Source organism: Oncorhynchus mykiss, chromosome 8 (genome assembly GCF_013265735.2).
Source record: "Oncorhynchus mykiss isolate Arlee chromosome 8, USDA_OmykA_1.1, whole genome shotgun sequence".
NCBI lineage: Eukaryota > Metazoa > Chordata > Actinopteri > Salmoniformes > Salmonidae > Oncorhynchus > Oncorhynchus mykiss.
In genome coordinates this window covers 40130146-40147297 of record NC_048572.1, presented here as the reverse complement: position 1 = coordinate 40147297, position 17152 = coordinate 40130146, and the positions used below count along the sequence as shown (strand labels likewise).

The following is a 17152-nucleotide window of genomic DNA, read 5'->3' as shown; positions in this document are numbered from 1 at the left end:
AGCAATTATATGACCACTGTCTTGTTGATTGACTCTATTTTAACCCAATGACCACTGATCTTCTTGAAATCTAGCTGGGTAGATAGCCAATGAGCAGATGTAACTGGAAATATCCCATGATTCATTGTTGTAAGACAAACCTATTCACTGGATGCTGGCGTAAAGACCGTTCTTTCGCCATTGCCAATTGAACCGTGAAGGAGTGACTCTAATTACGCACAGACGTTTTTCAGTAATTTGCTACTTCAACTGTTTATTTCGCGAATAAAATGGCAAATAAGTCTAAGAAAGCTACCTCTAAGACTAGATACACGAATGTAGAAATGATTTTGGAAGAGATTGACCGGGAAAGTGAGACAGATTTGGCAGAGATTGAAGACTCCATTAGCTCTCATAGTTTCGATTCTGAAACTGAGGCATATTTTTTGAACGGAGAGGACATCGTTTTGGACTGGTAAGTTGCTCTCATGCTAATGCCGTTGTTTGACTTTAATATAAAATATTATTAGTGATTGTTTTTACATTTTATTTGCAAAAATGGCTAAAGTACACGTTAGCTAGCCATTGTGAGTGAGGGCCTGTTTCTTTGAGAACGCATGGTCTACCTAAATAGCCTATTTTGGGGCTGGCCCATTTCACTTTGTCAATTGATGTGGAACAGCACTTTATATACATGTTTATTATAGCTGTTTTTACATTTTATTAGCAATATATAGCGATGTAATGAAATGGCTAAAGTGCACGTTAGCTTGTCATTGTGAGTGCCTGTTTCTTTGAGAACGCATGGTCTACCCAAATAGCCTATTTTGGGGCTGGCCCATTTCACTTTGTCAGTTGATGTGGAACAGCACTTTATATACATGTTTATTATAGCTGTTTTTACATTTTATTAGCAATATATAGCGATGTAATGAAATGGCTAAAGTGCACGTTAGCTTGTCATTGTGAGTGCCTGTTTCTTTGAGAACGCATGGTCTACCTAAATAGCCTATTTTGGGGCTGGCCCATTTCACTTTGTCAATTGATGTGGAACAGCACTTTATATACATGTTTATTATAGCTGTTTTTACATTTTATTAGCAATATATAGCGATGTAATGAAATGGCTAAAGTGCACGTTAGCTTGTCATTGTGAGTGCCTGTTTCTTTGAGAACGCATGGTCTACCTAAATAGCCTATTTTGGGGCTGGCCCATTTCACTTTGTCAATTGATGTGGAACAGCACTTTATATACATGTTTATTATAGCTGTTTTTACATTTTATTAGCAATATATAGCGATGTAATGAAATGGCTAAAGTGCACGTTAGCTTGTCATTGTGAGTGCCTGTTTCTTTGAGAACGCATGGTCTACCTAAATAGCCTATTTTGGGGCTGGCCCATTTCACTTTGTCAATTGATGTGGAACAGCACTTTATATACATGTTTATTATAGCTGTTTTTACATTTTATTAGCAATATATAGCGATGTAATGAAATGGCTAAAGTGCACGTTAGCTTGTCATTGTGAGTGCCTGTTTCTTTGAGAACGCATGGTCTACCCAAATAGCCTATTTTGGGGCTGGCCCATTTCACTTTGTCAGTTGATGTGGAACAGCACTTTATATACATGTTTATTATAGCTGTTTTTACATTTTATTAGCAATATATAGCGATGTAATGAAATGGCTAAAGTGCACGTTAGCTTGTCATTGTGAGTGCCTGTTTCTTTGAGAACGCATGGTCTACCCAAATAGCCTATTTTGGGGCTGGCCCATTTCACTTTGTCAGTTGATGTGGAACAGCACTTTATATACATGTTTATTATAGCTGTTTTTACATTTTATTAGCAATATATAGCGATGTAATGAAATGGCTAAAGTGCACGTTAGCTTGTCATTGTGAGTGCCTGTTTCTTTGAGAACGCATGGTCTACCCAAATAGCCTATTTTGAGGCAGGCCCACATCAATTGCCAAAGTGATATGGAACAGCACTTTATGTTCCCTGTCCTCAATATGCATGTTTATTATAGCTGTTGATACAGGGCTACTCCCTGTACTCTATATGTATGTTTATTATAGCTGTTGATACAGGGCTCATATGTGAAACTATTCTAACTGAACATTTTCTTTCACAGTGGCACTGACTCCGACTGGGAGCCCCCAGTGCCAAGGTGTCCATCCCCCTCTGAAGCTGGTTCATCCAGCTGTACCCCTGCTGTCTCTGGCTCCACACCTCCCGGGCCATCTAGAGGTGTGAAGAGGAAGAGGGGAAGTGTGCCACCCACTAACAGAGGGACAGAAGGGCGTTGGCACACCATCCTAGAAGATGATGTGGAGCCACCACAACCAACTTTCAGGCCGAAAAGGAAGCCAGGACCTCAGGTGAACCGCTCTACCACAGCATCGTCGAGGCCTGCAAGACGTACTTTCAGCCTGCCCAGAACGTGTCAATCGATGAGAGGATGGTAGCCTCAAAGGCAAGAATTGGCCTCAAACAATACATGAGAAACAAACCAACCAAGTGGGGTTACAAGCTGTTTGTTTTGGCTGATTCTGTATGTGCCTACACATGCAATTTCTTTGTCTACGAGGGGAAGAACAGTTTTGCTACCGGTAAGGGACTCAGCTATGACTCTGTAATGGAGTTATTGGATTTTCAACTGCTAGGGAAGGGCTACAAACTGTTTGTGGATAACTTCTACACAAGCCCTACCCTGTTTGCAGACCTAAGGAAGCTGGATGTATGGGCTTGTGGCACCATTCGTACCAACAGGGTGGGCTTTCCGAAGACTAAGGTGAACGACATGCCTAAGCGGGCTGAGCGGGGGAGCATGCGATGGATCCGTGAAGATGGCCTGCTTTTTGTAAAGTGGATGGATACCAGAGAGGTGGTGATGTGCTCCACTATCCACAAGTCCTTCAGTGGGGATCATGTTGTCAGGTGTGTGAAGGTCTGTCTGCAGTCTAGCTGAGCTATATCTTATATCTGGAGTATTTTTTCCTGTCTTATCCGGTGTCTTGTGTGAATTTAAGTCTGCTCTCTTTCTCTCCTTTCTCTCAGTGGACTTGAACCCCTGGGACCATGCTTCAGGACTACCTGACATGATGACTCCTTGCTGTCCACCTGGCCTTGCCGCTGTTCCAGTTTCAACTGTTCTGCCTGCGGCTATGGAACCCTAAACTGTACATTTTTTTCTCTTGGGGTGCTGTACTGTTGCACACTCTACAAACACTGTGATCTCCACCCGGCACAGCCAGAAGAGGACTGGCCACCCCTCATTGCCTTGTTTCTTCCTAGGTTTTTGCCTTTCTAGGTTGTTTTTCCTGTTTTTCCTATTTGATACAGGACTGAGGATGTGTAAAAGTGTGTAAATAGTTACCCATGTTACTTTGTAAATGTGTATATATATATTTTTTTTCATAACATTTAAAAAAAAAAAAATGTTTACAAAAAAATTTCAAATTTTTTTTTGAAATTTTTTTTTAAAAAAAATTCAAAATTTTTTTCAGAAATTTTTAAAATTTCATAAATTTTTTAAATTTTTGTGGGGGGGGTGTGTTAGAATACCATTTTGGTATTTTGTATATAGTTATTGGTTTCAAAATGTGTACTTCACCAATTTGGCCACTTGGGTACATTTGGTCTACTTGTGTGGGACACCTGGGTGACTTTATAATAAATGTTATGTAGCACACTCATTTTGGAAGTTATCATTCTGAAATTTTGCACAAGTACTGTTGCCCTCTTAATTTTTTCAAGAAAATTGTCCCCATCATCTTATCTGAATTTTTGTTTTATCTTGTTCATTTGAAAGATGATGATACAAAAATAAATAGAAAAAACGCATGTTTTTTTCCATAGTTTTATCTAAACCAGATCTAGTGTGTGTTATTCTCCTACATTCAATTCACATTTACACAAACTTCAGAGTGTTTTCTTTCAAATGGTACCAAGAATATGCATATACTTGGTTCTGTGCCTGAGCTACAGGCTGTTAGATTTGGGTATGTCTTCAGGCGGAAATTGCACAAAGTAGGGGGGTAGTTCTATTAAGTACATCGCAGAACCCAGTATGCACTCAATGCCTGCTGTAACACTCTCACCCAATGGTGAGTGGAGACAGACACACACACACACACACACACACACACACACACAGACAGAGAGAGAGATCAGTGTACATATTCTGGCACTTGGCTTTTTATTTGTTCTATTCCCCCCTTCCTACCCCTCTCCCCCATGCTCTCGTCCCCCATATCTTTCTCTGAGCTGTTCATATTTGTCCTGACATGGATTGTTTCTCTTTAGTCTAAATAATGGATGAACTCTCACTGGGAGAGCAGACCACTTCACTCTGTCCCCCACAGCTCCACTCCTAAATGGCAGCCAGGCAGCAGCCCTAGCTGGGACTGCGTATGGAGCCTTTCTTCCTCTTATCGTTGTTATTTTCTCTCCACTTTAACAATAGAGAGCTGAGGTCGGAGCAGTCGGGCGAAATTGGCCCAGTTATTTTAATCCGTTTCTCATCCACATTTTGGGATAATGGCATCCTTTTTATGTGGGTTTGGTAGTGAAGGGCTCAGAAAGGCAGGACACGCACGCAGTGGAACTCACACACACACACACTAGTAATTTCCATCATGTTTCTTTTCAAGAAGCGCAGTGATTCTTGAAATGCTTTGGCACGGCTGCCCAACCAGCATTGCTGTTACTGAGTCCCTGTGTCTGAGAAGGAGAGAGACGGGAGGGTTGCTAGCATACAAGTGTGTCCCAAATAGTGACATATTCACTATGTAGTGCACTATTTTTGAACAGGGACCAAAGTAGTGCACTACATAGGGAATTGGATGTCATTTGGGACGTAACGCAAGCTGGCATTCGGTCATCAAAAGTCTTCATATTTTCCAAAGGGAAGGCTCATCTTTCTCAAGTGGTTAGGGAGAAGAGCTGCCAGTGCCATCTTCTGTGGTGGTCCACTCATACAGACCATAAAAACGAGCATTTTCTTGAGCTCAACCAACCTGGCTTGTTCGACTTGCTCAATCTGCCTAGGAAAGATTTGTACGATTTTATTTCTACAGTTGTATCCCATTCCAAACAAAACTGAGCTCAAATGCATGAGCTGCTTTTCATACTCTGAAAAAGGTTGAACAGAAATATGTTGTTTTGAAATGCCTTGGCCCAGGCCCATTGGAGAAGTCCTGACCTGGACTCAACTCCTAACATCAGCAAGCTCAAACTAAAACTGCACTCTGAATAACTCTAAATCAAACCGTTTTTCTAAATGATATTGTATTTTCTCCCCTCGTAGGTAAGTGGCTGGCCTGCCAGTCCATGGACAACCAAATCCTGATCTTTGGAGCCCAGAACCGTTTCCGTCTGAACAAGAAGAAGATCTTCAAGGGCCACATGGTGGCTGGCAATGCCTGCCAGGTGGACTTCTCCCCAGACATGAGGTAAGACACGCAGAGTCTCATTCATTAGAGCACACCATTGCAAACAGTAGCAAAACGTTCTGCAACGAAACAAAAGTTTCTTATTGGACAAATTCGGGTAGTCCCTCCCTTTTTCCCTAGAATATGAACCAGGGGTTCAGGGTTCTGATGTTCAGTGACATCGCCCCCTAAATCAAAATCAAAATGTTTTTGGTCACATACACATGGTTAGCAGATGTTATTGCGAGTGTAGCAAAATATTTATGCTTCTAGATCTGACAGTGCAGCAGTATCTAACAGGCAATATCTGACAATTCCACAACAAAACCTAATACACATAATCTAGTAAAGAACATAAGTATAAAATATATGGATGAGCAGTGACGGATGCAATAGATAGTGAAGTATACATATGAGATGAGTAATGTGAGATATGTAACCATTCTTAAAGTGCCGTTATTAAAGTGACCAGTGTTCCATTTAATAAAGTGGCCAATGATATCAAGTCTGTAGGTAGACAGCCACCTCTCTGTGCTAGTGGTAGCTGTTTAACAATCTGATAGCCTTGAGAGAGAGAAGCTGTTTTTCAATCCCTCTGTCCCTGCTTTGATGCACCTGTACTGACCTCGCCTTCTGGATGATAGCGGGGTGAACAGGCAGGGGCTCGGCTCGGTGGTTATTGTCCTTGATTATCTTTTTTTGCCTTCCTGTGACATCGGGTGGTGTAAGTGTCCTGGAGGGCAGTTTGCCCCCGGTGATGCGTTGGGAAGACTCACCACCCTCCGGAGAGCCTTGCTGTTGTGGGCGGTGCAGTTGCCGTACCAGGCGGTGATACAGCCCGACCGGATGCTCTCAATGGTGCACCTGTAAAAGTTAGCGAGGGTTTATGTTGGCAGGCCACATTTTTTCAGCCTCCTGAGGCTGAAAACTGTGCGGGGACCATTTCAGATTGTCAGATTGTCAGTGATATGAACAGTTTTTTTGAACTTCTCCACTGCTGCTGTTGCGTTGATGTGGATAAGGGGCTGCTCCCTTTGCTGTTTCCTGAAGTCCACGATCATCTCTTTTTTTGTTTTGCTGACATTGAGTGGGAGTGTATTTTCCTGACACCACACTTCGAGGGCCCTCAACTCCTCCCTGTAGGCTGTCATGTTGTTGTTGGTAATCAAGCCTACCACTGTTGTGTCGTCTGCAGCCTTGATGATTGAGAGAGAGGCGTGTGTGGCCACACAGTCATGGGTGAACATGGAGTACAGGAGGGGGCTGAGAATGCACCCTTGTGGGCCCCAGTATTGAGGATCAGTGGAGTGGAGATGTTGTTTCCTACCTTCACCACCTGGAGGTGGCCCGTCAGGAAGTCCAGGATTGAGGGTCTCAAACTTAATGATGAGTTGAGGGTACTATGGTGTTGAATGCTGAGCTGTAGTCAATGAACAGCATTCTTACATACAGTTCAAGTTGGACGTTTACATACACCTTAGCCAAATACATTTTTCACAATTTCTGACATTTAATCCTATTAAATATTCCCGGTCAGTTAGGATCACCACTTTATTTTAAGAATGTGAAATGTCAGAATAATAGTAGAGAATTATTTATTTCAGCTTTTCTTTCATCACACATTCCGAGTGGGTCAGAAGTTTACATACACTGAATTAGTATTTGGTAGCATTGCCTTTAAATTGTTTAACTTGGGTCAAACCTTTCAGGTACAAGCTTCCCACAATAAGTTGGGTGAATTTTGGCCCATTCCTCCTGACAGAGCTGGTGTAACTGAGTCAGGTTTGTAGGCCTCCTTGCTCGCACACGCTTTTTCAGTTTTGCCCACACATTTCTATAGGATTCAGGTCAGGGTTTTGTGATGGCCACTCCAATACCTTGACTTTGTTGTCCTTAAGCAACTTTGCCACAACTTTGGAAGTATGCTTGGGTCATTGTCCATTTGGAAGACCCATTTGTGACCAGGCTTTAACTTCCTGACTGATGTATTGAGATGTTGCTTCAGTATATCCACATAATTTTTACTCCCTCATGAGGCCATCTAGTTTGTGAAGTGCACCAGTCCCTCCTGCAGCAAAACACCCCCACATGATGCTGCCACCCCCGTGCTTCACAGTTGTGATGGTGTTCTTCGGCTTGCAAGCCTCCCCCATTTCCTCCAAACATAACGATGGTCATTATGGCCAAACGGTTCTATTTTTTGTTTCATCAGACCAAAGAATATTTCTCAATTGTATGATCTTTGTCCCCATGTGCAGTTGCAAACCGTAGTCTGGCTTTTTTATCGCGGTTTTAGAGCAGTGGCTTCCTCCTAGCTGAGCTGCCTTTCAGGTTATGTCAATATAGGACTCATTTTACTATGGATATAGATACTTTTGTACCCGTTTACTCCAGCATCTTCACAAGGTCCTTTGCTGTTGTTCTGTGATTGATTTGCACCTTTCGCACCAAAGTATGTTCATCTCAAGGAGACAGAACGTGTCTCCTTCCTGAGCGGTATGATGGCTGCGTGGTCCCATGTTTATAGTTACGTACTATTGTTTGTACAGATGAACGTGGTACCTTCAGGCGTTTGGAAATTGCTCCCAATGATGAACCAGACTTGTGGAGGTCTACAATGTTTTTTTCTGAGGTCTTTTGATTTTCCCATGATGTCAAGCAAAGAGGCACTGAGTTTGAAGGTAGGCCTTGAAATACGTCCACAGGTACACCTCCATTTGACTCAAATTATGTCAATTAGCCTATCAGAAGCTTTTAAAGCCATGACATCATTTTCTGGAATTTTCCAAGCTGTTTAAAGGCACAGTCAACTTTAGTGTATGTAAACTTCTGACCCACTGGAATTGTGATACAGTGAATTTTAAGTGAAATAATCTGTCTGTATACAATAGTTAGAAAACTTACTTGTGTCATGCACAAAGGAGATGTCCTAACCGACTTGCCAAAACTATAGTTTGTTAATTTCTGTGATAGGCGGGACGCAAACGGCAGGGAAAATGCAGAGCGCCAAATTCAAATAAAATACTATAAAATTCAAACTTTCATTAAATCACACATGTAAGATACCAAATTAAAGCTACACTCGTTGTGAATCCAGCCATCATGTCAGGTTTCAAAAAGGCTTTTCGGCGAAAGCATAAGAAGCTATTATCTGATGATAGCACAACAGTAAACAAAGAGAGTAGCATATTTCAACCCTGCAGGCACCACACAAAACACAGAAATAAAATATATAAATCATGCCTTACCTTTGACGAGCTTCTTTTGTTGGCACTCCAATATGTCCCACAAACATCACAAATTGTCATTTTGTTCGATTAATTCCGTCGATATATATCCAAAATGTCCATTTATTTGGCGCGTTTGATCCAGGAAAAAAACAGCTTCCAATTTGCGCAACGTCACTACAAAATATCTTAAAAGTTACCTGTAAACTTTGCCAAAACATTTCAAACTACTTTTGTCATACAACTTGAGGTATTTTTAAACGTTAATAATCAATCTAATTGTAGACGGGACAATCTGTGTTCAATACAGGAAGGACAACAAACTAACGCTACTTTTCCAGTCATGCGCCTTCTCAAAAAGTACACTTCAAATGACACAAATTCAAGATGGCCGTACTTCTTCATTACACAAAGGAATAACCTCAACCAATTTCCAAAGACTGGTGGAACTGCAAACAAGTGCCTTAGAAATCTGGTTTCCCAATGAAAACTCATTGAATATTTTATTTTTTATTTCACCTTTATTTAACCAGATAGGCTAGTTGAGAACAAGTTCTCATTTGCAACTGCGACCTGGCCAAGATAAAGCATAGCAGTTTGAACAGACAACACAGAGTTACACATGGAGTAAACAATTAACAAGTCAATAACACAGTAGAAAAAAAGGAGAGTCTATATACATTGTGTGCAAATAAATGATCAGATGGTCATGTACAGGTAGAGATATTGGTGTGCAAAAGAGCAGAAAAATAAATAAATATAAACAGTATGGGGATGAGGTAGGTAAAAATGGGTGGGCTATTTACCGATAGACTATGTACAGCTGCAGCGATCGGTTAGCTGCTCAGATAGCAGATGTTTGAAGTTGGTGAGGGAGATAAAAGTCTCCAACTTCAGCGATTTTTGCAATTCGTTCCAGTCACAGGCAGCAGAGAACTGGAACGAAAGGCGGCCAAATGAGGTGTTGGCTTTAGGGATGATCAGTGAGATACACCTGCTGGAGCGTGTGCTACGGGTGGGTGTTGCCATGGTGACCAGTGAACTGAGATAAGGCGGAGCTTTACCTAGCATGGACTTGTAGATGACCTGGAGCTAGTGGGTCTGGCGACGAATATGTAGCGAGGGCCAGCCGACTAGAGCATACAGGTCCCAGTGGTGGGTGGTATAAGGTGCTTTAGTGACAAAACGGATGGCACTGTGATAAACTGCATCCAGTTTGCTGAGTCGAGTGTTGGAAGCAATTTTGTAGATGACATCGCCGAACTCGAGGATCGGTAGGATAGTTGGTTTTACTAGGGTAAGTTTGGCGGCGTGAGTGAAGGAGGCTTTGTTGCGGAATAGAAAGCCGACTCTAGATTTGATTTTCGATTGGAAATGTTTGATATGAGTCTGGAAGGAGAGTTTACAGTCTAGCCAGACACCTAGGTACTTATAGATGTCCACATATTCAAGGTCTGTATAGACTGTGACCTAAAATTTAAAAAAATCTGAATGGTTAGTCCTCGGGGTTTTGCCTGCTACATAAGTTCTGTTATACTCACAGACATGATTCAAACAGTTTTAGAAACTTCAGAGTGTTTTCTATCCAAATCTACTAATAATATGCATATCTTATATTCTTGGCTTCAGTAGCAGGAAGTTGAAATTGGGCACGCTATTTATCCAAAAGTGAAAATGCTGCCCCCTATCCCAAAGAGGATTTATTAACAAGAAATGTTTGAAAAACAAGTTTTAATGACTCCAACCTAAGTGTATGTAAACTTCCGACTTCAACTGTAGGTATTCCTCTTGTCCAGATGGGATAGGGCAGTGTGATGGTGATTGCATCGTCTGTGGACCTATTGGGGCAGTAAGCAAATTGGAGTGGGTCTAGAGTGTGACAGACAGGGTGGAGGTGATATGATCCTTGACTAGTCTCTCAAAGCACTTCATGATAACAGAATTGAGTGCTACTGGGAGATTAGTCATTTGGTTCAGTTACTTTTGCTTTCTTGGGAACTTGGAACAATGGTGGCCATTTTGAAGAATGTGGGGACAGCAGACTGGGATAGGGAGAGATTGAATATGTCCGTAAACACTCCAGCCATCTGGTTCGAGCATAATCTGAGGACGCGGCTAGGGATGCCGTCTGGGCCGGCAGCCTTGCGAGGGTTTTACTCCCGTCGGCCACGGAGGAGGAGAGCCCACGGTCTTTGTTAACGGCCCGCGTTGGTGGCACTGTATTGTCCTCAAAGCGCGCAAATAAGTTGTTTAATTTGTGGGAGAAAGATGTCAATATCCGCGACGGGCTAGTTTTCTTTTTGTATTCCGTGATTGTCTGTAGACCATGCCACATATGTCTTGTGTCTGAGCCGTTGATTGCCTTACGAATGAAATAACTGCAATGTTTGTATTCGGTCGCCTTGCCATGGTTAAATGTGGTGGTACGTGCTTTCAGTTCTGCAAGAATGCTGCCACCAATCCATGGTTTCTGGTTAGGGAAGGTTTTAATAGTCAGTGGGTACAAAATCTCCTATACACTTCCTTATAAACTCGCTCACCGACTCAGCATATATGACAATGTTATTATCTGAGGCTACCTGGAACATATCACAGTCTACGTGATCAAAGCAATCTTGAAGCGTGGAATCCGATTGGTCAGAACAGTGTTGGACAGACCTAAGCACGGCGCTTCCTGTTTTTAGTTTTTGCCTATAGGAGGGGAGCAACAAAATGGAGTCCTAGTCTGATTTGCCAAAAGGAGGGCAGGGGAGGGCCATGTATGCATCGCTGAAGTTAGAGTAGTAATTGACACGCTCGTGTACAGCAATCAATATGCTCTATAGAATTTATGTAGCCTTGTTCTCAAATTAGCTTTGGTAAAATCCCCAGCTACAATAAATGCAGCCTCAGGATACAGTGCCTTGCGAAAGTATTCGGCCCCCTTGAACTTTGCGACCTTTTGCCACATTTCAGGCTTCAAACAAAGATATAAAACTGTATTTTTTTGTGAAGAATCAACAACAAGTGGGACACAATCATGAAGTGGACCGACATTTATTGGATATTTCAAACTTCTTTAACAAATCAAAAACTGAAAAATTGGGCGTGCAAAATTATTCAGCCCCCTTAAGTTAATACTTTGTAGCGCCACCTTTTGCTGCGATTACAGCTGTAAGTCGCTTGGGGTATGTCTCTATCAGTTTTGCACATCGGGAGACTGATATTTTTTCCCATTCCTCCTTGCAAAACAGCTCAGTGAGGTTGGATGGAGAGCATTTGTGAACAGCAGTTTTCAGTTCTTTCCACAGATTCTCGATTGGATTCAGGTCTGGACTTTGACTTGGCCATTCTAACACCTGGATATGTTTATTTTTGAACCATTCCATTGTAGATTTTGCTTTATGTTTTGGATCATTGTCTTGTTGGAAGACAAATCTCCGTCCCAGTCTCAGGTATTTTGCAGACTCCATCAGGTTTTCTTCCAGAATGGTCCTGTATTTGGCTCCATCCATCTTCCCATCAATTTTAACCATCTTCCCTGTCCCTGCTGAAGAAAAGCAGGCCCAAACCATGATGCTGCCACCACCATGTTTGACAGTGGGGATGGTGTGTTCAGCTGTGTTGCTTTTACGCCAAACATAACTTTTTGCATTGTTGCCAAAAAGTTCAATTTTGGTTTCATCTGACCAGAGCACCTTCTTCCACATGTTTGGTGTGTCTCCCAGGTGGCTTGTGGCAAACTTTAAACGACACTTTTAATGGATATCTTTAAGAAATGGCTTTCTTCTAGCCACTCTTCCATAAAGGCCAGATTTGTGCAATATACGACTGATTGTTGTCCTATGGACAGAGTCTCCCACCTCAGCTGTAGATCTCTGCAGTTCATCCAGAGTGATCATGGGCCTCTTGGCTGCATCTCTGATCAGTCTTCTCCTTGTATGAGCTGAAAGTTTAGACGGACGGCCAGGTCTTGGTAGATTTGCAGTGGTCTGATACTCCTTCCATTTCAATATTATCGCTTGCACAGTGCTCCTTGGGATGTTTAAAGCTTGGGAAATATTTTTGTATCCAAATCCGGCTTTAAACTTCTTCACAACAGTATCTCGGACCTGCCTGGTGTGTTCCTTGTTCTTCATGATGCTCTCTGCGCTTTTAACGGACCTCTGAGACTATCACAGTGCAGGTGCATTTATACGGAGACTTGATTACACACAGGTGGATTGTATTTATCATCATTAGTCATTTAGGTCAACATTGGATCATTCAGAGATCCTCACTGAACTTCTGGAGAGAGTTTGCTGCACTGAAAGTAAAGGGGCTGAATAATTTTGCACGCCCAATTTTTCAGTTTTTGATTTGTAAAAAAAGTTTGAAATATCCAATAAATGTCATTCCACTTCATGATTGTGTCCCACTTGTTGTTGATTCTTCACAAAAAAATACAGTTTTATATCTTTATGTTTGAAGCCTGAAATGTGGCAAAAGGTCGCAAAGTTCAAGGGGGCCGAATACTTTCGCAAGGCACTGTATATGGTTTCCAGTTTGCATGAAGTCCAGTGAAGTTCCTTGATGGTCATCTTGGTATCCGCTTGCGAGGGGATATACACGGCTGTGACGATAACCGTGGCGATTTCTCTTGGGGGAGAATGCGGTCGGCATTTTATTGTGAGGAATTCTAGGTCAGGTGAACAAAAGGACTTGAGTTCCTGTATGTTGTTACAATTACACCATTAGTCGTTAATCATGAAACATACACCCCACCCTTCTTACCGGAGAGATGTTTATTCCTATCGGCGCAATACACTGAAAATCCCATTGGCTGTATGGACTCCCACAGCATGTCCCCAGCTAACCATGTTTCCGTGAAACAGAGTATGTTACAATCCCAGGTATGTCTTTTGGAAAGCAACTCTTGCCCAGATTTTGTTGTCTATGTTAACTAAGGACTGGACATTAGTGAGTAATATACTCGGGAGCGGTGGGTGGTGTGCGCCCATCCGAAGCCTCACTAGAAGACCGCTCCTGCACCCTGTCCAACGGTGGCATTGTTTCGGCCTCTGGAATCATTTCAAATGCCCTGCGAGGTGCAAACAAAGGATCCGCTTTGGGAAAGTCTTATTCCTGGTCGTTGAAGTCTCTCTGATATCCAATAGTTCTTCCTGGTTGTATGTAATGACACTTAAAGTTTTCTGGGCTAACAATGTAATAAATAATGTAAATACTGCACAGTTTCCTACGGACTAGAAGCGGAGCTTCCATCTCAGTTCACCTGGTCTTTGTCTAAGTGGGAGAGGTAAAACAGCAATGGTACGAGCATGTTTTCTAATAGAGAATTTTTTGCTTACCTTTTTTTTTGTAATGTACCTGGAATCAACTCATGTATTTTTGTTAGCAAAGGATTTTGAAGGGTGGAATGTTACAAACTTCAGGAAGAGATAGAGAGAAGCCCCAAGCAGGTAATATTGTGTTTATCCAGAAACACAGATCCGTACACTCACCTCTACTTCCCTCTAAAACGAGTCCTTCAGTCAGTGTTTCTGAGGATATCCTGTACTTAGTGCCTAATATACACCCCTCCAGGAGAGAGCTAACCAGGCCACCTACCTCATTTTAGCACAAACCCCCTCACCCTTCCCGTGTTGACCCTACCCTTCCCCGTGCCGCATCGCTCACCCTTATCAGCAGGTACCTTCACTTCTCTTAGTAACCATGGAAACAGCAAGTACCCCCCACCCCCTTCGAGCAGAAACCCAAATTCACACAACCTCTTAGGTGAAATGGAACAGGATACATTTTTAGCAGGGTGCCTAACCTCTCGCTCTCCTCCCTTCTCTCCCTTTCTCTCCTCATCCCTCTCGCTCTTAGCTATGTGGTGTCTGGCGATGCGGATGGGAAGCTTAATATCTGGGACTGGAAGACCACCAAGCTCTATCACCGGATCAAGGCCCACGACAAGGTGTGCATCAGCGCCCTGTTGCTGGGACAGACAGATCAAACTCTGGGACTAGAAACGTGGGGGTGCAGAGGGACTCCCTCTCATAATTTAATGGCAGCTGGTATCCAGTCCTGTTTTAACTCAGTGTATATTTCTACACCATCTGAAGAGGGGACACTGGTGGATTGAACTTTGAACTGGTGATGTTGACAAGCAGCTGTATACATTTGAAGTTGGAAGTTTACATAGACTTAGGTTGGAGTCATTAACTTGTTTTTCAACCACTCCACAAATGTCTTGTTAACAAACTATAGTTTTGGCAAGTCGGTTAAGACCTCTACTTTGTGCATGACACAAGTAATTTTTCCAACAATTGTTTACAAGCAGATTATTTCGCTTATAATTCCACTGGGGCCGAAGTTTAAAAGCACAGTCAACTTAGTGTATGTAAACAGCTTGAAAAGTTCCAGAAAGTGTCATGGCTTTAGAAGCTTCTGATAGGCTAATTGACATAATTTGAGTCAATTGGGGGTGTACCTGTGTACGTATTTTATGGCCTACCTTCAAACTCATTGCCTCTTTGCTTGACATCATGGGAAAATCAAAAGAAATCAGCCAAGTATGATTCATCCTTGGGAGCAATTTCCAAATGCCTGAAAGTACCACGTTCATGTGTGCAAACAATAGTACGTGAGTCTAAACACCATGGGACCACGCAGCCATCATACCGCTCAGGAAGGAGGTGTGTTCTGTCTCTTAGAGATGAATGTATTTTGGTGCGAAAAGTGCAAATCAATCCCAGAACAACAGCATAGGACCTTGTGAATATGCTGGAGGAATCAGGTACAAAAGTATCTATATCCACAGTAAAACGAGTCCTATATCGACATAACCTGAAAGGTCGCTCAGCAAGGAAGAACCCACTGCTCCAAAACCGCCATAGAAAAGCCAGACTACGGTTTGCAACTGCACTTGGGGACAAAGATTGTATGTTTTTGAGAAATGTTTTTTTTGACAAAAATAGAACTGTTTGGCCATGATGACCATCGTTATGTTTGAAGGTAAAAGGGGGAGGCTTGCAAGGCGAAAAACACCATCCCAACCGTGAAGCGCGGGGGTGGCAGCATCATGTTGTGGGTGTGCTTTGCTGCAGGAGAGACTGGTGCACTTCACAAAATAGATGGCATCATGAGGGAGGAAATGATGTCAGGAAGTTAAAGCTTGGTCACAAATGGGTCTTCCAAATGGACAATGACCCCAAGCACACTTCCAAAGTTGTGGCAAAATTGCTTAAGGACAACAAAGTCCAGGTATTCGAGTGGCCATCACAAAGCCCTGACCTCAATCTATCGAACATTTGTGAGCAGAACTGAAAAAGTGTGTGCGAGCAAAGAGGTTCATAACCCTGATTTAGTTACACCAGCTCTGTCAGGAGGAATGGGACAAAATTCACCCAACTTATTGTGGGAAACTTGTGGAAGGCTACCCAAAATGTTTGACCCAAATTAAACAATTTAAAGGCAATGCTACCAAATACTAATTGAGTGTATGTAAACTTCTGACCCACTGGGAATGTGATGAAAGAAAGAAAAGCTGAAATAAATCATTCTCTCTACTATATTTCTGACATTTCACATTTCTTAAAATTAAGTGGTGATCCTAACTGACCTAAGACAGGGAATTTTTACTATGATTAAATGTCAGGAATTGTGAAACACTTAAACTCAGTTTATGAACTGCCAACTTCAACTGTACATACAGAGATAATGATTCACACATACTCACCCACAGTGTATTAGTTGTATTTAGAGGGTTTACACCCTTTTTTAGTTTCATTTTTAATCGGTGATATCAGTATCATCCACACAATACTGTAAAATATGTCTAATTTTTTAAAAATGTATCTTTTTAAGAAAGCACTTGTCCTTGGTCAAGTTGTTTTCATACTTCTGTCATTTGGCTTTGAAGGTCAGATTTTCCATGAAGTTTATTAGGATCCTCTCTCTTTAGTGACAGTTCCCTTTCTCACCATTAAATCCACACAAACCCCTCCCTGAAAAGACAAGTGTTGCCAAGTTGCTATTTCCTCTTGTCTTTATAACCACATCAAAAGATGAGGGGTGTTCATTTTTCAGAATGTTTTCATTTGTAATATGTCAGCCTGAACCTTGTCTGCCATTTTGTAATATTTGTTGACAAAGTAGTTGTACATCTGCAGAGAGTGATTGGGGAAAACAGCAGGAGTCGTTGTGGCGTCTGGATTGAAATGTTCTATTATTTCAATTCTAAGGAGGGAGCGACTCCGTACCGTTCCCTCAAGAAACTGCTCATTTTAAACCTGCAGTTCAGGTAAAATACATACACACGCATAGATTTCATCATCTTTGGGATTGCCTTTAGAATAATCCAGATTCAATATTTGCTTGGTCAAACTCCAGTCTCACTACAAGTTGACATACCTTGTAGTCTTTTCAAACACTATGTCATGTATCGTGTCATGTGTATTGACTGACATAAGACTTGAGTGAGGTGATTCTTCACATTCTTGAGTTCCCGCCCAGCTGTAACCCAGGCAGGGTCAGTCTCTGCGA

At 42.1% G+C, this 17152-nt stretch overlaps 2 protein-coding genes across 3 annotated transcripts in view; both read left to right on the top strand.

Moving 5' to 3' along the window:
• Positions 1-15107, top strand: part of LOC110530919 (pre-mRNA-processing factor 17-like) — a 32786-nt gene extending 17679 nt beyond the window's left edge. Inside the window, exons 14-16 of the mRNA XM_036986869.1 lie at positions 4032-4091; positions 5294-5438; positions 14492-15107. Coding sequence (XP_036842764.1) covers positions 4032-4091; positions 5294-5438; positions 14492-14750 — 464 coding nt within the window. The 3' untranslated portion in view covers positions 14751-15107. The remainder of the gene's footprint in view (positions 1-4031; positions 4092-5293; positions 5439-14491) is intronic.
• Positions 2105-3387, top strand: LOC118965516 (piggyBac transposable element-derived protein 4-like). 2 transcript variants are annotated; one of them, XM_036985463.1, is made up of 2 exons: positions 2105-2922; positions 3043-3387. In XM_036985463.1, exons 1-2 carry the CDS (start codon positions 2444-2446, stop codon positions 3080-3082), a joined length of 519 nt encoding a protein of 172 aa, XP_036841358.1. In that variant the 5' UTR covers positions 2105-2443; the 3' UTR covers positions 3083-3387. The 2 variants fall into 2 exon arrangements, with proteins under 2 accessions (XP_036841358.1, XP_036841359.1); XM_036985464.1 differs by having other exon boundaries at positions 2105-2932; positions 3043-3066.
• Positions 15108-17152: the final 2045 nt, after the last annotated feature.

Bases quoted from the DNA above. Each gene is read 5' to 3' on its own strand.
- LOC118965516 (XM_036985463.1), top strand. From the start codon at position 2,444: ATGGTAGCCTCAAAGGCAAGAATTGGCCTCAAACAATACATGAGAAAC. The intron at 2,923-3,042 runs GTGTGTGAAGGT...CCTTTCTCTCAG, and splicing joins AGTGGGGATCATGTTGTCAG to TGGACTTGAACCCCTGGGAC.